This window comes from Sceloporus undulatus, chromosome 6, assembly GCF_019175285.1.
Source record: "Sceloporus undulatus isolate JIND9_A2432 ecotype Alabama chromosome 6, SceUnd_v1.1, whole genome shotgun sequence".
NCBI classification, from domain to species: Eukaryota; Metazoa; Chordata; class Lepidosauria; order Squamata; family Phrynosomatidae; genus Sceloporus; species Sceloporus undulatus.
The window spans coordinates 31702785-31728143 of record NC_056527.1 but is presented as its reverse complement, the minus strand read 5'-3'; the positions used below and the strand labels follow the sequence as shown (position 1 = coordinate 31728143).

Below are 25359 nucleotides of genomic sequence, written 5' to 3'. Positions count from 1 at the left end.
TAAATCAATGAAATTGATCAATGTACACCCATACATTGAGAAGCCAGACAGGCCATTCCTTTGTACAGATCACCATCAGCATATCCCATGATTTCCTCTCTGGGATTCAGTTGTTGAAAATCAGCACCTTCTTAGTCTTTGCCAATATTGTACTTTTAAAAAACTCAACACGTTGGTCCATTTTATTATATAAATCAGAGGTGGAAATCATATGACTGTCTGGGAGTTCTTGGAATGTAGTTCCAGTTAGTCCTAGCCAGCATAACAGATGGCGAGGGATGACTCAAGTTACCATCCAACATCATCTGGAAGGCTGCATGTTCTCCAGTCCTTGTTTTCTATGTGCTGCAAGAGTTAATTCACCAAACTTCATGGAGGCTGATGAAAATTGGCAGGGGGTGGGCACAATATTGGCATTGATAACAATTCAAACTAAATATATATTTATTGGCACTGATGAAATGCAAAATATTGGCATTGATGAAATCGGCAGGAGGCAGACACAATAAATAAGAATCATAACTGCTGCTTCATGGTTTCTGTGACGTATAAATGAGGGGGTTGTGGCTGCCTAGAAACTCAGTTGAAAGCTAGAGATAAGTAGCTTTTGGTAAGAACCTTTCCCACTTTTTCTGTTGCTCCAGTGACTTTGCTACTTGTCTCTATCAATCGTTGTTACAGCCTCAACTACTTCAGTAAGACTTTCCATATCTACTGAGACTGTCACAATGACTTCCTCCACTCTTGTATCTCAACTTGTTTCTGATGCTTCAAAGACACACAGGTTTCTGAGAGATCCTCAGTGGAAGATTATTAATCAGATTTTTTCTCTCTCTTTCTGCCCCTCTCCACTGACTTTGTCTGGATCCCAATGCTGCAGACACAACATCACTTTCTGTGTCAAAGGACATTATTAGATCATGCAGTGAACAAATCTGTAGGATGGCCAAATCCCTTGGCTTGGATGCTTTATCATAACCTCCACCTGTGTCTGATCCAGTATCCCAGTATGTCAGATCCGACATAGTTCAACTGCCAATGCTTCCCTCCTTACCAGCATTTTCTGATCTCATCCTAAAATTGTGGGCTATATATTCTGTCTCATCAGAAGAAAAAATCATATAGCATTCAATATGAGGAAGCAACTTTACTTTTCCAGCATCCCCCACCTAACTCAGTCATTGTGATGCATTCTCCCAGCAGGTCTTCTAAACAATCTTAATAATAATAATAATAATAATAATAATAATAATAATAATAATAATAATAATAATACTTTATTTATATCGTGCTGTAGATTTACACAGCGCTGTACATACAATCAATAAAATCGATAACAAACCTGCCAAAGGCATACATTCTACAGGATAATAATAAAATACAGTGGACCCTTGTTATACACTGAAGTTTGGTTCCAAGATCCCCCGTGGATAACAAAATCTGTGAATGCTCAAATCCCATTAAATATAATGACATAGCAAAATGATGTCCCTTATTAAAAAATGGAAAATCAAGGTTTGATATTTGAAATTTATACTTTTTTTGAACATTTTCAAACCATGGATATTGAATCCGTGTATAAAAAATCAGTGTATAAGAAGGGCCACTTATACATATAAAACAATAGATAATAACACAAGATAGAATTAGATAAAATAAGCAGGCAACAAGTTAAAAACATCAAATATCAAGTCAAATATGAGATAACAATCAGATAAAGAATCACACAATACCTGGGAACACTTCTCTGAACAATATAGTCTTCAATTTAGTTTTGAAACTGGTTAAAGAAGTGAAGACCTGTACTTTTGGGGGAAGAAGATTCCAGGAATGAGGGGCAGTAAGTGAGAAGGGACGAATCTGGGATGGGGCAGAGGAAATCCTAGGCTAGGACAGCAGACCTTGACTACCAGAATAGAGGGCATGTGTGAGAAGGTGAGGAGGAAGAAGGTCTGATAAATAAGGAGGGGCCAGTCTATGCAGGGCTTTAAAAGTCAACAACAGGAGCTTATACTGAACATGGAAGGGGAAGAGGAGCCAGTGAAGGGAGGATAATAGAGGAGAAACATGATCAAAGTGGCGAGCGGATGTAATAATGCATGCAGCTGAATGCTGGACAGAAATTAAAGGATGGAGGTGAGAGAGAGGAATCCCTGCCAGAAGGAGGTTACAATAATCTAGTTGTGAGACCACCAGGGCATGGACCAGAGTCGTGGCAGTAGAAGCCGAGAGAAATGGACAGAGTTTAGCAATATTGTAGAGAAAAAAAATCTATAGGCCTTGGCTGTGCCCTGGATCTGGAGGATACATGACAGAGAAGAATAAAAAATGAAACCAAGACTGTGGGCTTCCTAGACCAGTTGAATAGAGATGTCAACAGAAACAGAAAAGGAGTATTGAAGGGTGGACTTAGGTGGAAAGACAAGAAGCTCAGTCTTGGACATGTTGAGCTTTGAGCGCTGAGAGATAGCTGTACGACAAGATGAAACTTGCTGTTCAAACCCTGGAGAAAGGTCAGGGGTGGAAAGATACAGCTGAGTGTCATCAGTGTACAGATGATAGGAAAAACCAAAAGAGCTGATAAGTTTTCCTAGGGACAATGTCTAAAGAGAGAACAGTGGGGGATCCAAAACAGAGCCCTGGGGAACTCCAACAGATAAGGAAACAGAGGATGAAGTCTTACCATCTGTGACCACTGCAAAGGATCTATCGGGCAAATAAGATTTAAACCAGTCAGGAACAGAGTCCGAGAACCTGAGGTCAGAAAGTATAATTTTCACAAGGATCATCCAATAAGAGGTCTTTCAAATAGTCTCAATACTGATCTGGTTCTGCTAAAAAGTCGTCAAGCTCATCCAGGTACTGTCTTTGCCTCTGTAAGTTGTCCCAGTGCCACATCTGTTAAATTCAATAACTGCACCTGTCATGAGTACTGAAGAAGTGAAGGAGAAGAGGGTCCATGTCCATTCTGGACCTGAGGGGAGTCAACTGGTACATCCACACAAGAAAACTGGATGGACACCATCCTCTGTTGTGCAAAGGAATCAGGTTTACAATGATATATCTAAAGGATGTGCATTTCCACATTTCAGTCTGAGACTGTGATACCTGTGTTTTGCAAGGGGCCAAGCCATTTTCCAGTCTCAAGTGCTACTCTTCAGACTATCAAATGGTCCCAACGTATTCACCAAATGTCTCGTTCCTGCAGTAGCCCTTCTTTATATCAGATGATTGATAATGTTTCCTTGCACTTTTGACTGACGTCCGGTGACTGAGTTCCATTAGAAACTACTGGCAGCTCTTCACTACACACTTTACCTACTGACAGATATGGGGTTTTGGATTGCTTACCAATTTGCAAAGTTATTGCCCTGTGATTCAGTAGGAGCAAATGGGATGTTTGGATGAGGGAAGACAGCAGGATTTGCATGCAGAAAAATCTATCTATCTATCTATCTAAGGAGGGGAAGAAAGAATGCAAAATCATCCAACAAATCTTCCAACAATTTGCAATGCTTATTTCTGTCAATAAATTGTGCACTTTGTGCAAAAATGATTTGGTTGCACTGCCATACATTGTACATGGAAGCTCCTTACATTCATAGACTTTACATTTATGTGTAATATATGTTTATTGTCACTTGAGCACATGCATAATGATGTTGCAAGGACAAAATAATTTTTATGGTAAATGATTGCTAGATTAAATCTTTTTTTTCTTTTTTTTTTTTTGAGGTTAGATAAACTGCTTATTTCAAAAATCTTTGTTTTTTTGTGGGTTTTTCGGGCTATGTGGCCATGTTCTAGCAGAGTTTCTTTCTGACGTTTCGCCAGCATCTGTGGCCACATAGCCCACAAAAAACTATGGATGCCGGTCATGAAAGCCTTCCACTTTACATCAAAAATATTTCTCTGTAAGCTGAAATACTTTGTCAAGGCTGCCACCTTTTGGAAAAAAGAAGAATTGAAAAGATTGGTTTTAACACATTCAAACTACTATTGAGGAATGTAAGGGTTTTCAAAGATGTGAGTACTCCCAATCTGAATGGCTGTATTTGTTAGGAAAACATTTTCATAAAATGACAGGATCCTCATACCTTGACTATTACAAAGTGGTGGCAGAAGCTTTTGTGGATTGCTCTCCATTTAATCAGATGCATGGAAACCTATGACATAATTGCAGGAGAGACACTTTAAATAGTGAGGATGAAGTTGAATCCAGTATCTGAGAGCACATAACATCACTAAGTTGCCTCCAAGCTGAGGGGGTATAGATAAATTAGTTTAATAGTGGACTGACATGGGTTTGGCCCCACTCTGTTGTATCACTTTATTCCCAAGACCAGTAGCATTCAGGAATCCTGTGATCAGTAGTCTGTCTGCAGTTCTCTTCATGAACTAGTAATGCAGGAAATCAGTATATGTGTGTCCTCTGACTTTATTACCCTGTAGTGCCACTGTGTTGACTCTACCTGAGTTAGGGCAATAGTTAGGGAACCCTTTCTTCAAAGCTATGGAGTCCTAGAATTGTGAGACTAGAAAATAATTATCTGTGAGTACTCCACCAAGGAGAGAGAAAGATAAGTAAGGTAATGTTATATCTCTGCATTGTCTTTGGGCCCGAACAGACAGGCCAAAATAAAGCTGCTTCAGGTCACTTTGGAGATATGCTTTTTAAAGGCTGCATGCATCCTAAGAAGCTGGATGCCACACCAAAGCCATGCTCCAGTCTTAGGGACTGGAGCGCAGCTTTGGTGCAGCTTCTGGCCTCTAAAGATGTGTGTGTCATTTAAATAGCATATCTCCAAAGTGACCCGAAGCAGCTTTATTTTGGCCGGTCTGTTCAGGCCCTTTGTCACTTTTATAATATTCTTAGTGATGCAGAACATCTCCAAAGACTCAGAATGGAAATCCTTTCCAAAGTCATTAACAGCCGTACCGACGGCAAAGTGAATAATCTCTCTTGAATTTTAGAAGTGTTTTACTCCAGGGGTGGGGAACATGTGGCTTTCCAGCTGTAGGACAGCATCTCTAACTAGTATAGCTGATGATGAGAGAAAATAGGAGTTGTAGTCCAGGAGCACACATTCCATAACTCTGTTTGAACTCAACATTTCCTTTCCAAGACAAGAGATGGAAGTCTCTTAATGTAGCCATAGAAATTCAGAACAGTGTATTTTAAATAGTGATATAAGAATCCACTCTGTCAAGATTTTCCCGCAAATGAGTCCACACAGTCCATGAAACTTCCTAAATTAAACATGCAAACAGAGACAATTTGCAGTTTATTAAAATAAACAAATGCAAAAATGCATTTGTCAACATGTGCACATTTTTTGGGGGAAAGGACAGTATACATCTGTGAAATGTGTACAAATATGCTTTAGACAATGGGTGTGGGTGTCTATTAATGTTCAATGAAAATATACATGCCAAAATATAGCTATTTATTTGTTTATTTGTTTATTTATTTTAAAATATCCACATCAGACTGGCACAGAGTGGAAATGAAGGTGGGAAAAAGTGAAAGAACATGGAAGTAGAATTGAAATATTTGTCCCTAATTTTAAACTTTCTGTCCTTCCTTTTCCTTTTCCTTCCTTGCCTCATAATTTGAATCTAGTCCAAAGAAGCAATTGCTGTAGCATGGAACAAAGCAAATAAATGAAACATACTGACACATTAAACACCACAAAGGAACACAGAACAGGAATCAAACACATTTCATGGGAAATAGCTATTGAAGACATCATAGAGAACAAGTGGGATCTTGCCACAAAATACTGCAGTGTGGAGTGTTTCTCCTTGGCTTTCCAAGCTATTCCATCCCATTTCTCGTATCTCCCATTTACCATTGCCATCTCAACAGTCAGCATTCTGTGCCTGCTTAAAAAAATTGTAAACATTTTTTGGCAAATCCTGAAGTTTCCCCAGCTGGTTTGTACACTCTTGCATGCATGGGTGTTGTTGCTTTAGCTAATAAGCAAGGACACTTCTGTTTTGATTGTTAGAAACAGATGGAATGATTAAAAGAGTTGGTAATGTATTAAATACTCTTGCCTTTATACTGTTGTGCTAAAAGACACACTGTTAGCATCTCTCATAGAGTTGTTCCTATCTTTTTCAGGATTTCTTTGCTTTTAACGTCTATGGAGTTTATCACACAGGGAAAATAGGGGGATTTAAACATTGATTAGCCTGTGAAAATCGTGCAATCGCTATTAACATTTTCACACACATTGTGATTAAATTGCCATTATCCCAGGAATAAACAGGCAATAGACAGGCAATATAAAGCAACAAATCATTCACAGGATTTCCCATTAATTTAATCATGACTTCGTGTGAAAATGCTAATCACAATTGCACGATTTTCATGGGATAATAGATGTTTAAGCCCCTGATTTTCCCTGTGTGAAAAAGTCCTATGTGACAGTCAAAGATTCAGTGACTGATGCTGTAATCAGAGGCAGTGGCATCATTGGGGGATGCAGTAGTGCGGCCCACACTGGGTGATATTCCAGAAGACGGGTGACACACAATCGGGCCATCCTTCCACTGGTACCATTTCCGCCCTGTCCTCTGATAGCGCTGCCCCCACACACCGGCTGAAATGGGTCTGGGAACACCACTGATCAGGGATGGCAAACATTAGGCCCCGAGGCCCCAGTTCATGCCTCCTTGGACCCCAGACCAGACCTCTGGGCCAGTGTTACTCAAAGCAGTAGTCCTTTGATAGATGTCACTCCATGAGCCATTGGCCGCTGATCCCTGGCCAGTTTCCTGGTAAAAGAAATCATTGTAGCCAATGGGCATAAATATGGTACAGGCCCCTGGCACAGTGGAAGAAAATAATTTCTGATTCCCCACATCAAGGAACCCGAGAAGCACCATTCTAGGCTTCCTCAGAGACTTATATCCATAACTTCTTGACAGCATAATTTGGTGGTTTCCTAGCTTTTGTACAGTTTTTCTCCCTACTCTAAAAGGTTGAGGTGCCTCTTCTAAGGGCTGATTATTGGTACTAAGAGCTTAAATAAAAAAATACTGGTATTTTCTCCCTACCTTTTTCCTTTGGCCTTGGCACAGTCCTGGAATGCTACCCTGTGGACTTTTGTGAAATTGAACTTGGCCACTGAACTGAAAGAAGTGCCCCACTTTGGTCTGCATGATAAGCATTTTCTCACCATGCAACTATCAAAGGAATGGGTTCAAAACAGGTCTTTCTCCAGCATTTTTACAAGCAGAGTAAGAAGTTACAGTAATTTAAAATGTTAAGTTAAAGCTTATTTCTTGGCTTTGAATGTACTTTGTAATTTCTGTCCATTGGGTTGGTAGGCTAAGCTACATTTTCCATAACGAGGGATGTGGTGAAAACTGAATGGTAATTTCTTAATGATGTACCTCTGAAAATCACACCCAATATTCCATTGTATTTCACATTGTGGAAAATACAAATAGCATGTGTCTTTCAGCAAGCTGGCTTGCAGTCACAGTCCTAAATCCTATTGCTGGTTTCAACTAGGCCTATTCAGTCAATAGGATTTACCTACATGTTAAAGCATTATTTGACATTTGTTTCAATATCTACTCAAATTGAGACTAGCCAATAGGATTCAATCTTCTATCTGATCTCAGTGCACAAAAGTAGAGGTAACCACCTCAAAGCCAGCTGAACACAGATGTAAAGAACAAGATGATGTTCCTTCCCATTCCAGGGGCAACCACTGATGGGACTGACTATTAATTGAAACTTTCTTCAACACTGGCAATGGGAAAGGATATTCCACTGAAGCTGAAGTTATCAGACCAGTTTAGAGGTACAGTGCAGACTACATGGCACACAGCAGATTGTGCTGGAAAAACTAAGTATTAATCGGTGTATATAATCACAGCTGTTTCATGCAAAAAAAAATTCCAAGGTGTAAAACAAGTTTATTTCCATACAAACCTTCTTGGGCTTTAAATAGCCTCACATCTCCAATCTCAAAACAGAGACAATGGCAGAAGCTAACCGGCTAAATATGGAATCCTAGTGGGTTGGATCAAGCCTCATAAGATAGAGTATCCTCATCCCTGGTAGATTTCAAAGATATAGTTGTGTTAGTCTGTAAAATCAGTATGTAAAGACATCTTGTAGCACTTTGAGGCTAAATGAAAGAAAGCTGGCAGCATGAGCTTTTGTAGACTTGAGTCTACAAACTTAAACTGCCAACTTCTTTATTTCAGTTAGTCTCAAAGGTGCAACAAGATCTCTTTACTCTTAACGTCCCCAGCCCTAACATGACCATTTCATAGGGACAATGTAGACTTAACATAGCCTGCAATCAAATGAATCAGAAACGCCAAAGTAGAAGCATGGGTGTAGTGAGTTGCCCTGGAAGCTACACTGAATCGTGTAACTTTTTCATATTCTAATAAGAATGAGGAGAGTTGGAGAGTAAACAGGTGCACAAATATCCATTGATGCACTTAAGCAAGGAACTTTACTCATTCAGTGGTTTCTTTTGGAACACTGGACATGCTTTATTTCAAATTTTCACAATTTATTTAAACATCTCACATATACAAAATAGGTACATTTTTTTTTTTGAGAAACGATGATTCCTTTTCTGCCCGTTGTAGAAAATGAGAATGAGATTTAAAAAGCATGGACACCTGATGTTGAAGAAGAGGAGGAAGATGGGATGGGGCATGGCACGGGAAGGGCAGAGGGGAAGAAATTATCCACATGCTTAGTCTGGTGGTGAAATGGGACAGCCTGAATTTATTTTGAGACAGATTCCAAACAAACAATACAACTTAATACAGATAAATGGTTTTGTTTCTGTTTCTAGCACCATAAAGTTCAAGTATTGGCAATATACTCTATCATAATGAATCAGCACCTTTCTGTTATGCATGGGATCAGAAAGCACCTCAGATAATGTATAAGAATGTAGATCACACAGCACTTGCCTTAAAAGTGTATGAGGTAGTTCAAACCTTTGGAAGTTGTGGTTTTAAACTTCCTCTGTGGAAGATATTCAAAGGCCACAAATGGTGCAAACTTTCAGGATTTTTTTTATTTGGTTTTTGCTTTTTATGTTTTTTGTTTTTACACAAAGGCTGACATTTTCCACAACAAGGTGACAAAATCTTGGGAAAAAACAACAACTTCCGATTCCTTTGGGGGCTGCATTAAATTGCATTGTGTAACGTTCCAATAAATCCTTCTCTTTCTCTTTCGCCCAGAGTTTAAGCAAGTAGATGAACAGAAGAAATGGAAGGAGTCAGCTTTCAGTATAAAAAAGAAATGGCAAAGAGAGAATATTTTTTATTTTTTTTGGTTTTGGTTTAAGTTAGTTTGAGTTCATTCATTTGAAACAGACTGGGCCAATGTCCACAGCGAATTCTTGGTCAGCGCCACCAATGTCCAAAGGTGCAATGTCAAGGATGGGCAAGCGAGATGGCTTATTTGTTCTGTATTCAATGACTGTTTTGCCCCATTTGTTGGTCTTTTTCTGGAAGATAGTAATAATAAAGAGGGGTTAAAACAGTCTTTTAAGAAACTGAATAATTGCTGTTAACAGAGATCAACAGGAGTTTCAACTCACCTGAACTTGCAAACGTTACCTTTTAAAAAATCACTTCCTAGAATTCCCAGCTACATTGTTGACTAAGGGATTCTGGGACTTGTAGTCCAAAATGTAACGTTTTCAAGCTCCATAGCTCACATGCTTTCAAGGATACATATTTTGCATTTTCCAATCTGCCTGGAGATCCCTGTCTCTAATCTGATTCCTTATATTTCCCACTCTCTCTGTAGCACCTTTAACTGCAGCCATAATTACCAGCCACACTCGGATGACATTTTCATTTCAGTCTGGTTTATCTCCTTTATATACCTATATACAAAGCTGTGGAGGGTGGACATACATCTGCCAAATATACCAGCTCTAGGCGGTTTCTTTTTAAGGGCATCATAAAGGTGCTTGTGTGCCATGATGCCACCGTTTCGAGTGCACGCTGTTTGGGCGCTCGGACCCCCGTGTGTCATAATAGTGTGCCCTGTGTAGATGGGGGCATAGCAATATGACGTACAGACACTTCAGGCCAGCGCAAAGCACCAGTCTGTACAGGGCCTCAGTTTTTATTTTCAGCCTGGTGTAGGACATGGTAGGTACTGGGATTGAAAATTTGGTCCTTGGCCCGGCTAAAGGTAACTACTCCTGTAACCACATATGGCCCATGTTCTAGGGCTCTACAGCTCAACTGTAACAAGGGCAGAAGAACAAGATTGGTAGATTCCATGTCAAGTTAAATTAGTTGTGTCACGTAAGAACTTTTTCAGGAATGAAAAATTTCCCAGGGCCTATAAGAATAATTTCTGGTAGTTGAGAATTTAGCTCAGTACCGGATATGTTCAGAGTGAACTCCTTAGAGTGTGTGCTTGCTGTTATGTTCTATTTTTGTGGCCTAGATAAATAGTTATAATTATAGTATGAAGAATATTTAATGTCTTTCAAAGGTGGAAAAGCTTATCATTTGTATATAAACTAAGGTTACAATTCTATACCTACATAAGCCCTTTCAAGTGGAATGGGGCACACTTCTCAATAGATATTACAGGGCTGTGCTGTTAATCATGAGTAATAATAATAATAATAATAATAATAATAATAATAATAACAACAACAACAACAACAACAACTTTATTACAGCCATTTGGCCAGCACATTAATCATGAGTAGGGAACACTTGGCCCTCCAGATGTTGATGAACTACTATTTCTGTCATACTTCACTACTGGAGAAGGAGGCTAGGAGTGGCAGAAATTGGAGTTCAACAATATCTGGAATGTCACTGGTTAGTCCTGATGGAAATGAATCCAAATGACCAATGGTCTTTCAAAGTAATAACAGCTGTAATTACAGCTGTATGGGAGGACAATAATAGCCCAAGATAGTTTTTTAAAAAGTAAAAAAACAACTGATACTTACAGAGCAGCCATCTTCAAGAACACTGAAAGTGAACCTGCTGTTCCCTTCAGCTCGTAGTTCAACATCATTGGATCCCTGCAATATCACTGCCTTCTTAAGGTTGCCTGTCTCCTCATCCATGTAAGCAATGCTGTTCTTGCAGTGGTAAGTGATGTTCTGGGAAGCATGGTTAGCCAATAGCCGCATAAAGGCAAGTTGAGTGGCCATGTCCTTAGAAGTCACACCTTCCTCGTTGTACTCAAACTAAAAACAGAAGAGCAGGATGAATCTTTCGGTTAAAATCACATGAATAATATACCTCAGTAAGTCAAGCAGATGCACATTGGCATCTGAAGTAAATATAATGTGGAGAATCAAACCTTTCTGAATAAATAATTCAAGTTGAGTTATGTATAGCAGATATGTTGTATGGCAAAACTTGAATATCAGTTAATCTAGATATAATCCTATTTAGCAGTTTGGAATGTATCCACAGATTCCAGTGCATCAACAGTGAGCTGGACAAAAACAGTAGTTTCCTGGCAGATTATACACATTTCAACACTATTTAACCTCTCCCTCATTCTCATGAGGGCACCCTTGACTTTTCCTCATCTCATTTCCTCTCTGCAATGGCATCCCCACCCTAGGTGTCAGCTGCTGTGGGGGGACTGCCAGAAGGCTAATGGGGAGGGGCAGTGGCCAAAAGGGCATGCTCATACTTCTCCTTCACTATAGCAGAGGCCTCTCCTGAGGAGGGAGTCTCTGCTGCAGTGATGCTTGGAAAAGTGAGTGCACCTTTCCAGGCCTTCCTGCCACTGCAGCCTGGAGGGATGCACTCGTCTTTCTCCTTTGCCACAGTGGCAGTCTTCTCCTCAGAAGGGAGCCGCTGCTGCAGTGAAGCCTGGAGGGGCATGTTTACCCTGCCTCACTTGCCCAGCGGGAGGAGGGCCTGACTGGCTGTCACTCCTCTTCTGGGGTGTCACCTGGTGCAGGCTGCACCACTCGCATGCCCTTAATGATGCCACTGCCTCTCTGGCTCCCACACTACATTCCTATATTCATATGATTATCTACTCTCCTTGGCTTTAGGCAACATCTTTACTCCCAGCTTTGTCCCCCAATGACCATTGGTAAAACTGAACTTGCCACCTCATCTCTAGATCCACAAGGTTTTGAATTTCAGTTGACATTCTCGCACACAACTGGCTTATATAAGTTTGTCTCTGGCTTCTTCACTGCACCTTATTCCTCTGAGGAAGTAGGCTCTAGTCTACGAAAGTTCATGCTACCAGCTTCTTTTTTTCAGTTAGTCTCAAAGGTGCTACAAGATCCTTTTGCATCTTATTCATCAGTAACTTCATTCCATATGGATTTATTAAACATTCCACAAAACAGGGAAACCAGGTGAAGTCCAGATTTCACCATTCACTCATATCAATGGTTCCCAAGGGAGACATGATAGAAGTTTATTTTTTTTAAAAAAAATGTATGAATCTTTCATAAACTAGGACAGGGGGAAGGAATTCATGATCTTCCAGAGATTGTTAAACCACCATCTTAGTTATCCCTCACCATTGGCTATGCTAGGACTGATGGGACTGGCATACGATAAACAGAGGACTACATATTCATAACCCCTGTACTAAAAGTTAAACATCAGCTACTGAAACTAATATTTAAGGAGGTTCCTGATAAACATCAGGAAGTGCTTCATGAAAGGCACAGTTCATTTTGACTTATTTCATCATTACTGAAAGAGTGTTGATCGATGCTTGTTCACATAGCTCTGGGGGCAAAAAATTTTAAAAAATGCTATGCTTGGTTATTACTAAGATTCCCTGTTTCAGACGTCTGAACATGAATGCTGCTGCTTATGCAGGTTGTCTCTCCCTTATCTGAAATAACTAAAAGCATAAGTGTTCTGTATTTCAGATTTTTCAGATTTTGGGATACCTGTATTTGCTGATACGAACATCAATGAGATGTTATGGAAATGAGACCCAAGTCTAAACATCAAATTCATTTAAGTTTCATATACATATTCATTAATATTTTTAATAATTTTGTGCATGAAACAAAGTTTGCATACACAACCATCAGAAAGCAAAAATGTCACTATTTCAGCTACCCATGAAAAAAGTTTTGATATTTGCCGTATTTTGGTTTTTGGAATTTTGGATAAGGGAAGCTCAACCTGTATAAGCAAAGGAGCATCCATATGTAAGAGGAGGGTTATCAACATATTCCTGGGAATCTTGTGGTTTTCAAGCTACAAAAAACCTTTGGGATATCCCCAGATTGTGTGTGATCAACATCCTTGACCAGATGTCTTGCCATTAGGAGAGATACTATATTCATAATGCAATAATGTAATTTGGATTAAAAATGTAATGTAATTTTTTTACTAGATACTGTGTGGATTTCAAAATTATTGAAAAATTATGATTATGAGGAGGTTTGCAGTTTTTATGAGCACATCTGCACATTTTGAATGCTCACCTGACTACCACCATTGATAGTTTCTCCAAACCATATGTGTTTCTTCTCAGCAGAGTTCTTGTTAGTGTACCAGTTCTTAGGTGGGAAGTTTTCTGGATTGGCATGGATGCAAGTCTCACCAGTGGAGAAGTCACAATACACTCTAATGGCATCCATGGTGCAGCCTTGGTTAGGATCAATCCAGTAGAACCCTAGAAAGTAATAAGAATGGCCAGCTTCATATCCAATACTCACACTGCTTCTGTCACAAGAATAGTATGAACACACACAGTGCATTGTTAAATCAAAACTTTTACTTATTAATAAGTGATAATTGTTGTTTAAATTTGGTTGTGCTAAAAAAATTAAGAATGTGGACATATAATTCTGATATATATTTAAGCCTGCTATAAGAATTTAAGCCTGACTTCTGTAGCCCCCTGGACTGCAGCAAGACTTTCCTTAGAAGTTTTTTCCTTCCTTGCTTTACCCACTAGATTTCATGTTGTTTTTATTATGTTTTATGCCTAGGTGATCTCATGGAAATACTGAATGTATGCCACGATTACTTAATTGTTTCTCTTGTCTCATTTGGATTTGTCATCTATGCAACATTTTACTCGCCCCTCACCACCCATTATGTTTTGATAACAAGTTGATGGTTATTGTAAGCTACTTTGGACACACAGTCCATTGTGGGAAACTGACCTATAACTAAAGTGGGGAAATGAGAAAGGGGAAGTTATACAAGATATTCGTACAGGATATTTGTTTATAAATGAGGGGGGAAAAAAGAAAACAAATGAGATTATTTGGAGGACGGATTGTATTTGTTAATGAAATTCTTGCTATCTATATATGCTAAATCTGAGCCAGCAAACACTTCAGAGATTTTGTTAGGTAGGTGGAAAAGCCTGAACCACTATCTGTCTCTTTCACCTACACATCCATCCATAGAGCTGACAGAAATGTGAAAAGACCAGCTCAGATAGTCTAGTAATTTGTCTATTTGTTTTCTTGTTTTTGTGAAAGCGGAGTCTTAAATAAAAGGTAAAAAAAGGAAGATGTGGGTGTGGTCTTATCCATCCCATCACAGGTTAAGTTCACCACCACAAAGAGATTTCTACACACATGGAGTTTTTCTACCAGGAATAAATGGCTGAATCCAACACAGAGTCAGCCATTATCCTGCCAAATGAAGTAAGTAACCATGAGTTAAACATCTAGTTGGAACATACCACTGGTCCATTCAGGGTGACTGAGTCTTAAGTCACGGCAAGTGCGAGCTGGGTTCTTCCTGGAGCCTTCTGGGGTCAGGAGGGTCTCGATTTGGTTGTTCAGTGATTTCAAAGTGGCATCAACTTCGTAGTCCTTGGGTCTAAGAGAAGGCTGATCTGCCCGGTAGTATTCCATGTCATAGCCAATTTCATATCCACCACCATTGGGACCAGGTGGGCCAGGATGACCAGGTGGACCTGGTGGGCCCTAAAAATGTTCAGAAGTGGAAGAAATTAGTAGGCATATGTTTAAATCACATTCACCTTGGTTATGCAGAACTATTCTTTTCTAGGTAACTGACAGATGTTGTTGGATGCAAAGTATATATATGTTTGATGAAGAACCCACTAATCAGAGACTGATTTTCAGGAAGAATTTAGTATGAACAAATTTAGTCTTTACATGAAGGCTTACTACATTATTTGCCTTATTAAATTTCACTTAAAATGAAATGTCCAGTATCCTCATGATGGAATCTATTTTGATCGACTTTATGATGAGACAATATGGGATAGAATGATGCATAGATGATAGGCTGATGTAAGTACAAATAACACCCTTCATTACAAACATTTAGAGTGCAATCCTATGCATATTTGTTTAAAACTCAGTATATTTAATGGTAATAGTAAGTATATTTAGAATTGCAACCTTAATAAAGTAAGTTATCCCCCAAACTAAATATCTAACACCACAATCCTATGAAGATGAAGTCCCACTGCATAGGATTTAATCCTAGGATGGTGTACAAAACATACACAGGCTTATGTGGAAGTAAGTCCCACTGTAGGTGGATAGCTTATTAATAAATGTGCATAGACAATGTTAATTTTAAAATGGATTGTTTCAGTGCATATTGTCAGCATCCGAATTCATACTTACAGAAGGTCCTTGGCTACCCTGAGATCCACGCACACCGGCAGGCCCAACAGGTCCAGGCAAACCGTTGCGACCATCTTTTCCAGGAGGACCAGAAGGACCAGCAGGGCCCTGAAAAGTGGGGGGAAATATCCACAGCTCAGAACAGTGCAAATGCAATTAAAGAATAGAAATATAAAATGAAAATTAACAGTAGGATAGTTCAATATCACATACAACAAGAACATAAATTTAAATAGGCATACCCTTGGGCCAGAAGGACCAGTAACACCAGGTGAGCCTTGATCACCATGATGACCCTGTTGAGGTAAAAGAGAGAAACAATATGATAGCAGACTTTGACCTGCCCCTGTTTGCTTGTAGAATATTTATCCTTGTAGAACTCAATAATGCTTTGGGGACAATATTACGGAGAGCTTATTCTGATCAAGAATTCGTTTTCAAAACTTACAGGTTTTAGGGGGACTCTGCTCCAAGAAACAGGAAGTAAAATTGGTGACAAAATGACATTCATGAATACACTTCCCATGTTACTGAACAACTGCATCTTGGGACATCCAGATTAGCTTCTGGTTGAGCTTCTAGCTGCTCTTAAATCAAGTGTAATAGTCTTGTTTTTTTAAAAAAAGTAATTAATTAATGGATATTATAGGAAACTAAAAGCATTTCAGATATGATGCCTACTTGGGAGTTTTGGTCACTGCCAATTAGATGAGGCTGTAATGAACTAGATGGAGAAACAGTTTGATTCAATACAAAACACAATGGACCCTTGTTTTACCTAGGGATCCCATTGTTTTCAATGGTGGTGCACTCCCACATGCCACACTGCTTTTGCACCATGGGCATGCATGCCATTAATAAAACCATATCTCGCTGTTTGCATGACCCTGAGTCCACCTATGGCGAGCCCATGTATGGCGTGGACGCGCTGTACCTTGATATATTCTAAGACTCTAGTATAATATCCTGTCTTCTAACAGGGAAACAATTCACTGAGACCAAATCCTTTTATTGCCAAAATGACAGCCCCCCCGCCCCAGGAGATATCAGTAGGTTTTTGAGAACTACAGAGTTTACAGAAATACAACATTTGCAAAACTACCAATTTTTTTTTTACAGAAACCACAATAGGACAAACCCTAAAAATAATCCCCAAATAAAATCTTGACATAGACCACTGATTGTTAAGGAAAGTATGTTTGTGGAAAACTAGTAGTGGGGAGACAGAAAGAAACAGAGCATCCTTGGAAGTGGGGTACAGTTAGGTTTCTGTCTAGAACCCTAAGCTGAAGCACTCCATATGGTGTTTAGTTTCACATCACCTTTTATTTTTGATCATGAAAGGGAAATTTATAGAGGGCTCTCCTTCACAGGGTCTAGCCCAGAAAGGCTTTTGGAATTTGTGAAAGATTACATAGAGTGCTGTGACATTTCTGTTCATTCTTCTTGTTTTATTTATTTTTACTGGATTTATATCTTGCCTTCCTCCCAAAAAATGGGAGTCAAAGTAATAATGATAGACTTACAGCAATGCCAGGCAGCCCCTGAAGTCCGTTGTGTCCTTTCAAACCAGGCAGACCTCTAGGTCCCTTGTCACCAACAACACCTTTCTCACCACGGAGTCCTTGTGGGCCCTATTGAAGGAACAAAAAGGAAAGGTTAAAAGGAAAAGATTTTCAGAGAACTCCTCAATCTAAGGATTAGTCTTAAGAAGGCACATCTGTCTTTATTTTACTCATTAAGAACTGAGTCTCAAAATGGATGTATCAGAAATACCAGTTGTACCATTTTGGCTTTCTGTTCCCTTTTGATTATCTGTTGGTGAAATCTTTTGGTCACATGTTTTGCTAACAGGAGCAGACCAAGTCCTCATTTCTTTGTTCAAAAAGAACTAACAAGATATTCCGCCAACTATATGAGGAAGGGAGATTATATGAAATGTCCTACAAAAATTCCAATGCCATTACAATTTTAAATCAAGCCAAGCAGAAAAGACTACTGCTATATTCTACATCATACTCCTACTCATTTGGACATTTCTCCATGTTTCATGTGTTCCTCTAAGTAATTAAGGGCAATCTGTAATAAAAGACTTTATTTACTTATTTTATATATTTAATTCAATTAATACCTCACTCTTCTCTCAGCAGAGGGCTCTAAGATTTGACATAAGTATAGAAGTGAAAAAGAAACCAGACTTACAGCAAGACCTCTTGGACCAGCAGGACCAGTAGAACCAACAGGACCAACGGGACCCTGAAATGGGAGCACAACAGAGAAGCTGCTTATTATACACTATGATGACACAACTCTCTTCCTTGTAGAAAAAATAATAATCTAGGAGTGGGTTGACATGCCTGTACTAACCAAGACAATAAGAAATGCAAACATCCTGTTCCACGTTTTTTGTTGTTTTTTTTTTGTGATGGTAAAAAAGAAAAGAAAAGAAATTCCCCAAAGACTGATATTGAAATTTGTCCCTTTGCTGGAAGTGTGTGCATCTTGTAAACGGGGGAGAGGAAGAGATGCAATAGTTCTACTTTAAACATTGCAAATATAAGAAACTAAAAGGAAGCTCAAATCACTTACTGTTCCTATGTGTATTACATGACACCCAAAGCACAGCTTGGAGAAGTTATTATTTTGAGGCCATAATTTCTGGAATCCTCCATCTAGCATTGCTAGCAGGCATTCTGGGATCTGTAGTCCCCAGAGGTAACTTTTTCTAAGCCTGGGCTCCAAGCTACTTATAATAAACAGTTGCCAGAATGTTTATTGGGACTGTTAGTAGACTGACTTCTGTTCCAAGGTTGGCCAAACTGTGCAATGGTACAAAGTCCATGTCAGAAGAGCGAAGTTATTTAATAGCCTTCTCATCACATTGCAGTGTTCCCTATGGTTGAAATGAAATGTTCTGGTACTATGCCTTTCCACATAATAAAAAAATAAAGAAATAGAAAATATCCTGCTTTCTCTTACTGTAAAATGGCAACCGTGGAAAGGTATCACCATTATCTTCTAATAGTAATTTTAGTTGGTTAGTGACAACAACACTGTAGCAAAAATGAGGCCACTGAAAAATAAAGAGGTTTCATCATACTCAGGGGAACTCCTGATTATAATGAAGTACAAAAAGCCTACAAGGAGAAAAGAAAAATCATCCAAGGGACCTCACTTCAAAACAGCCCATTTGTTACCAACTACGCCTAATGGTTACAAAGTGTTGACTGTCTGCTGGGAGGAAAAATGAAGAAAAAAGTGCTGACTGTCTGTTTAGTGAGAAAAGCTGGAAACAAGATGGGAAGGAAAATGGAGTGAAGTATCCTGAAAGAGGGAATAGCATTTTGCAGCATGTCCAATTTGCACTACAGCTAAAATCTAATTCAATAAACAATGACAATCAAATCCAATATAAAATGACAAGACATAAATAAGAGACAGATTCAGAGCCTTTGTCAAAGATCTTACTGGAAGTTTTTGCCAGTCTCCTTAATGCCAAAAAGGAGATTTCCTGAACTCTGCTGTGGAAAAGGCTATGCTGAACATGAATTGATTGGGAGCCTCCAGGCACTGTCATATAGCCCTCATAGTTTACAACTGTCTTATTTAGGGGCACCTTTGTTTTTACAGAATGGATGAAGGTCACGTACAGGTTCACCACGATTTCCAGCTTTGCCAACAGGACCAACAGAACCATGAGGACCAGGAGCACCGAGAGCACCATGGGGGCCAGGACTGCCAGGAGCACCACGTTCACCCTAAAGGGAGGGATGCGAAAGACAAATTGATGATCTAAATAAATACATAAAAATGGATTTGGGCCAAACACAGAATCCATTCTTCTTATAGAACTATGGACATAATAACCTTGTAGCCAGGAGTACCATCACGGCCAGGAGCACCATCACTACCTGGATTTCCCTGTAAAGAAAAACAAAATATTCTTAATATTACATGGAAATGCAAAAAAAACAACAACCTTGGCTTTATGGAATGTGAAACTCACTTTACCCCTAGTCCTCAAACTAAAGAACAGGCTGATGTCCTATGTTAAAAGCAATCTATAATTGTTTCTATTCCCAGTCTAATATGTTCTGCTCTAAATTTCTGTCTTCTTAAGATGTTGAACAATGGTATGCTCATTATCTGTCTTCTTGAATCTGCCATGTGCTGTGGATTAGTATCAATAACTATGGTAGTGCAATAGGATATGAAGAAAAGAGGAAACTTTAGGGAGCCATGGGCCAAAACTTAGTAGATCACAAAACCATGTTTGCCATTTTGAACAATTTCTTTATACTGCTGAATACACCACCCTTAGGGATATACTGTTCTGTTAAATGACATATAATCAAGCCAGCATGGCTGAACTAGCCACACTGTAAAATTAAAGCAGTTTTATACCACTTTAATTTCCATGACTGTATCCTACAGAATCCTGATTTATAATTTTGGTGAGGCACTAGCCTGAATACCTTGCCGGGATTCAGTAGCATTAGTCATGGCAGTTAAAGTGGTGTCAAACTGCTTCAATCCTGCAGTGTGGTTACACTGGGATTCTGTGAGACCATGGTTCAAATTTCCACTCAGCCACTAGGTGAGCCTTGGCAAGTCACAGTCTCTCAATCATAGAAAAAAGTGATGGCAAACCTTATGATAGGGTTGGCATAAGTCAGTTAACTTGAAGCCACACAACAATAATAAACAACTCATTGCAGAAATATGCCAAATAATTTAAATGAATTCTGTTTACATATATTTATCTTATTTTTAAATAGCATCACCACATTACAACAAGCTGTTGTTCCACCTTCCAGATCATTGGATGGTCCCAATTCCTCATCAGGAGGAAACACTGTTATTTTAGTAGAAATATTATAATTTCCCCCCTTCTATATTTTTATTATAATAAAAGCCAGGTTTTTCCCACCACAACCATGTGCTAACTTCTCACTGAGAGATTCCCTACAAAGACAACTAGCAGAACCCTTCAACGAATGCTGGAGAACCAGTGCATACAGCAATTCTTGGGTTGAGACTATATGTTAATAGATTTGTTTCTGCAGGAGCCTCTATGCAGTATGTAGAATCCCAGTGTTAGGATCTTTGTAATCAAAGGAAGAAAGGACATGTGTGATGCATATTTCTTGGTTTTGTGCTTCCACAGGGAGATGCACATAATATCTATGGAGAGGCAGGTCTTATATCTCCCTACAGAGTATAATACATGTCTCTTCCCCTCCAAAGTTTGTAAAATACAAAGCATTGCAAAAACAATACAGGAACCACTCATGCTTTTTGGTCATCCCTATCCCTATCCTTATCCAAAGATCTGAAGGTGCAAGTTGGCCACACAGTCTGCCCAGTCTACACTATTTTAAAGCTTGAAGAGACGTACCTTTATAGAACATAGGAAACTGTCTGTCAGAACATTGTTGCAATTCAGTACTCTGACAGACATGGATTCTGCAGCATTTTAGACAATAATATTTTTCCCCAACCCTTCTTAGAGATACCAGGAATTGAAACTGGAACTTTCTGTATCCACTGACCTATGGCCTGTCTATTCTTATTTCAGAGTACTTAACTACAGGCTCTCTGCATGTGCAAACTGGTACATGGCACTACTGCCAATATCCTGTGTGAGCCCTGCCTGAAGCAATTCTGCATCAGAAGCCACAACTGCTGACCTACATTTAATTTCTCAAGAGGTAGCGTATTAACTGAGACTTTCTAGAGGTTTTCGAAACACTATGAGGCACCTTACACTATAGTAGTTAATCTTTAATCTTGCCTTTCCTTTTGAGTTATTTTTAATGTGGAGAACATGAGCTATGGAACATATTTACTTTGTTGGCTCTTTATTCTGGCCAATATTAAAATGTGTGCAAGAGAGGTGTATAGTTCAGAAATTGTACGTTAAGCCATTGTGACAACCTATACCTAAAACATTTTGAATATTCTAAAATCCAAAGGACAATCTTTCTTTGGTCCAGGCAAAGAATAGTGCACAAACACATCAGTTATTCTCTACTGCTAAGTTGTTTCTTTTAGCCTGATGATCTAAGGCCCGGTACATACCTGCTTGAAGGTCCAGAGCAGTGGTGGCGTTTTCTCCTCCGCAGGGAAGCCGCAGCCACCAAACCATGCGGCTTCTCTGTGGAGGAAAAAGAACTCACAAAAAGAGGGTTCTTTTTCTGCCGCACCAGTTATGTCCGAGTGCACCAATGGCGCACTTGTGACGTAACTGGTGCGATGTGACGTGTGGATGCTATGCGTCCATTACGTCATAATGGCAGCGTCTGTGTACACAAGGTGCCGGCATTATGCCACTGCCAGTACGTGCTAGGGTTAGGGACCGTGCAGTTGTTGCGCGGTCCCCTAACCCTAGCATGGCGTGAGCACAGTGCTTTTGTGCCAGCTGTACCACGGCTAAGCAGCTTATTTGCTCTCTGTTAACATTATCATATTGTTTTAAATATTAAATATTTTAAATTGTTTAAGTTTATTTTACTTGTAGGCTGCCCTGAGATCCCATGTTACAGAATGGGATATAAATACTTTAATTAATAACTGACCTATTTCAACAGGTATGTCAAACAGCCTTCAGCTGCTGTCTGTAAGAACTGCCTTGAATGTATAGATTAAAATGCATGGCTCCCCCATTCTTGTGACCACAATAAATTACTTACATCACGTCCAGCTTCACCAGGGGCACCATTCACACCAGGGGAGCCAATGGGACCAGATGGGCCACGGGCACCTGGGGGACCAGAAATACCAACGGGTCCAGGCTCACCCTGAAAAACAAAACAAAAGTAGTGATGCATTTAATTGCTATGCATACAATAAATTGGCAAAGTACTCAGTACATCAGATGCATTCATTTATTATTCACTTGACTGTGACTTAACATTTAGTTAATGCCAGCTGTTCTGGTCAGCATTCCTCAAGCATGCCCTCCAGAACTAGAGTTTTCATCATCCTCCAAACACCTGGTCAGGGATGGGAACTATAGCGTCGGGAAACCTGCTCTATGGAAAAGGGATGGGATACAGCTCCTCACTGTTGTATGGGGAGTACATGAAAAGGTTAAATCTCTGACCCTGGTTTATGTGTATTCTTACAGGTAAAATTTAGACTGCCATGGCAAAAACATAATTGGCTGAATCTAGACTTGACAAATAATGTCCAATTCTTAACTTTCCTTAAGAGACAGTCCCTGCCAGAATGTCTACAGAAAAGACATGGAATAACAAGTATTAGTTCTAATGGTACAGCAGATAAAATATGGCCATTAAAGGGGCAGATCATAGGATCAAGCTGTAAGTCCAAAACACATGACTCCTAAGAAGTAGTCAGAACTTCAAATTGAGTTGTATTAACTCATTGCATTATAATTCAGTAAAATATCCTGTGATATCACCTAATTTTCTAGCTTCCTCAATTAAACACTATTTTAAAAAAGCAAGATTTTTTTAAAAACAGACCACACTTTGTGTCCACTCTGGTACTGGAGTGGCATTTTGTCTTCACCTCTGCTTATGTAGACCCAGGAGAGACTCCAGGCTGCTCACTGTTTCTTTAAATTGAAATGAGCAACCAAGCTTAGGTCAAAAGCCATACATACCTTCACTGCATCTAACACTCTGAAATGTTTCAATTTGACTCAAAATTTCCTTGCATCTTCTAGGGGCTTAAAAGCATTTTTACATGGGTTTGTCTTCCCACAGGCTGTTTTAGACCCAGGAGTGGTTTCTTTTAAAGCAGGAAGTAAATAGGGCTAGTTTACTTCCTACTGTAATGAAAGTTCTTACCTAAACTTACAACAGCCTGGGTGTGCATGAGGAAAATAAAGAGGATGGGAAAGAGTCCCCAGAATTAAAACTGCAGACTGCTTCTATATCTTTAATGGTTATGCAAAAATAAATAAATAAATAAATAAATAAATAAATAAATAAATTTAAAACAAGGAATTTCAGCATGTACTGCTTGTTACCTGCAGAACAAGCAACACCTGCCAAAATTCCCTCTTTTGCACAACCAATGAAAATGCAGGTGTCATCTCCAGTTTTTAGTCTGGTGACTGGGTGGTGAGGACTGTGTGTAGCCCTGGACCTTGGATTACTGCTTTGCCTAAACTAAAAATGAGCAGTTTATGCCCCTCTAAATGTTGTTGAATTTCAGCTGTCAACACCCCTAGCCAGCACAGCTATGGTAAGGCATGATGGGAGCCATATTACTGAAGCTAAACAAACCTTGACTTTGCTGTTGTCTGGATAGAAGACTGCTCATTAGGGATCCCGAAATTTGCCTCCTAACCTTGAGTTCCTTAAGGGAAGCAAGGTGGGGTGTAACTCTAATACGTTAATGTTTCTGTACACATTTTCTAATAAGTGCTTTGAAATATGTTCTAATATGAGTTCCCCCATCTCAAGGGACCCATCTTGCTATGCTACACACAATTATGAAAAGGCACATTCAGCTTTCTTATTAATCTGGTCTTCAGACCATTATCATGTGCAAAAAGCAACAGAGGCATTTCCCCCTCAAACAGGTCAGATTTCAATAATAACTTTGGCATATGTGAGTTCAATTCAAGACAGGTCTGCTTATCATCTAGTTGGGAGATTTGGAAAAGTATTATACTTACGACTGATCCAGCAATGCCTGGAAGACCACGTTCTCCTCTAGATCCAGGAAGACCAAGGATACCAGGAGCTCCCAGAAGACCTTGAGGACCTGGGGTACCAGGAGGGCCCTATGGACAGAAGAGAATACAAAACAACATTTTCAAACCCTACTTACACACAAACAAATTTGTGTTTCCTGACTTTTTTTTTTTTTTACAAACTCAAATTTCCTGTCTCTTTTGGCAACTTTATGTGGCCTATGAGTTGCATGGATCTTGTCCAATGTACACATATTGAATATCTAGCTGTTCTGAAAACAAATCAGACATTCCATGTACATTGTCTTATGATACAATTTTGGTTTCTGATTATGTCATTTCAGTGAGGGGTTGTACAGCAATCTCTTCTTCATTGTGGAGACTTTGATGGATAGTAGCTGTGATGAAGGAATATTTTGATCAGATAAAGGACATATGCTAACTTTGCCTTCAGCTTTGTGAATGCATTCTACCTAAATATCTCATGTAATCAATAAACCATTGTTCTGGTGCATCTGTAAGTATATGTATGTAAGTATGTATGTAAGTATATTCCATCTTCTGACAGCCCTTTGAACCTGAGTTGGTTTGCGAACTGAATGGATCAGGGTCCCTGGAATTTTTAGAGGAGTTGGAAAAGCAAGATCCTACTGGATCTGGCCTAAATATAATTTCAGTAACAAACCAAATGAAGGTATTTTAAAGCAAATTTAAATGACAAATTGTGGCATTTTTCTCTTGAGAAAGCATTTCCAGAATATTGTACCTGCTCCTGCTAAGGGATAAAAATCACTTGGCTGATGAACTGCTCAGACAAACTATGCAGCTCTGGTGTAATAAATGCAGAAAGAAATGAGAAAAATACATTTTGAAATTTTGCAATTTCAAAAGAGATTTTGAATTATGAGTGTTTTGTCTACAAATTAGACCCAACGAGAGCTATTTCAGCAAGGAAAAGCAAGTATAATTACAGTTTTTGAGATACAACCAGATATTTCAAATGTTCACATTTAAAATTTCCCTTTCAGCCTGCTCAAAAGCCATTTTGGTGCAATCCATAATAATTAATATCCCTGAAAGATATGC

General features: G+C 39.2%; 1 protein-coding gene across 1 annotated transcript in view; it reads right to left on the bottom strand.

The window, feature by feature from the left end:
* Nucleotides 1-8819: 8819 nt before the first annotated feature.
* The window catches only part of COL1A2 (collagen type I alpha 2 chain), a 69175-nt gene continuing 52635 nt past the window's right edge, over nucleotides 8820-25359 (bottom strand). The window contains exons 41-52 of the mRNA XM_042476300.1: nucleotides 24256-24363; nucleotides 22295-22402; nucleotides 19470-19523; nucleotides 19253-19360; nucleotides 17805-17858; nucleotides 17129-17236; nucleotides 15845-15898; nucleotides 15603-15710; nucleotides 14681-14927; nucleotides 13464-13654; nucleotides 10983-11225; nucleotides 8820-9503 (exon numbers count right to left, since the gene is read on the bottom strand). Of these exons, the coding sequence (XP_042332234.1) occupies nucleotides 9357-9503; nucleotides 10983-11225; nucleotides 13464-13654; nucleotides 14681-14927; nucleotides 15603-15710; nucleotides 15845-15898; nucleotides 17129-17236; nucleotides 17805-17858; nucleotides 19253-19360; nucleotides 19470-19523; nucleotides 22295-22402; nucleotides 24256-24363 (1530 nt within the window). The 3' untranslated portion in view covers nucleotides 8820-9356. The remainder of the gene's footprint in view (nucleotides 9504-10982; nucleotides 11226-13463; nucleotides 13655-14680; nucleotides 14928-15602; nucleotides 15711-15844; nucleotides 15899-17128; nucleotides 17237-17804; nucleotides 17859-19252; nucleotides 19361-19469; nucleotides 19524-22294; nucleotides 22403-24255; nucleotides 24364-25359) is intronic.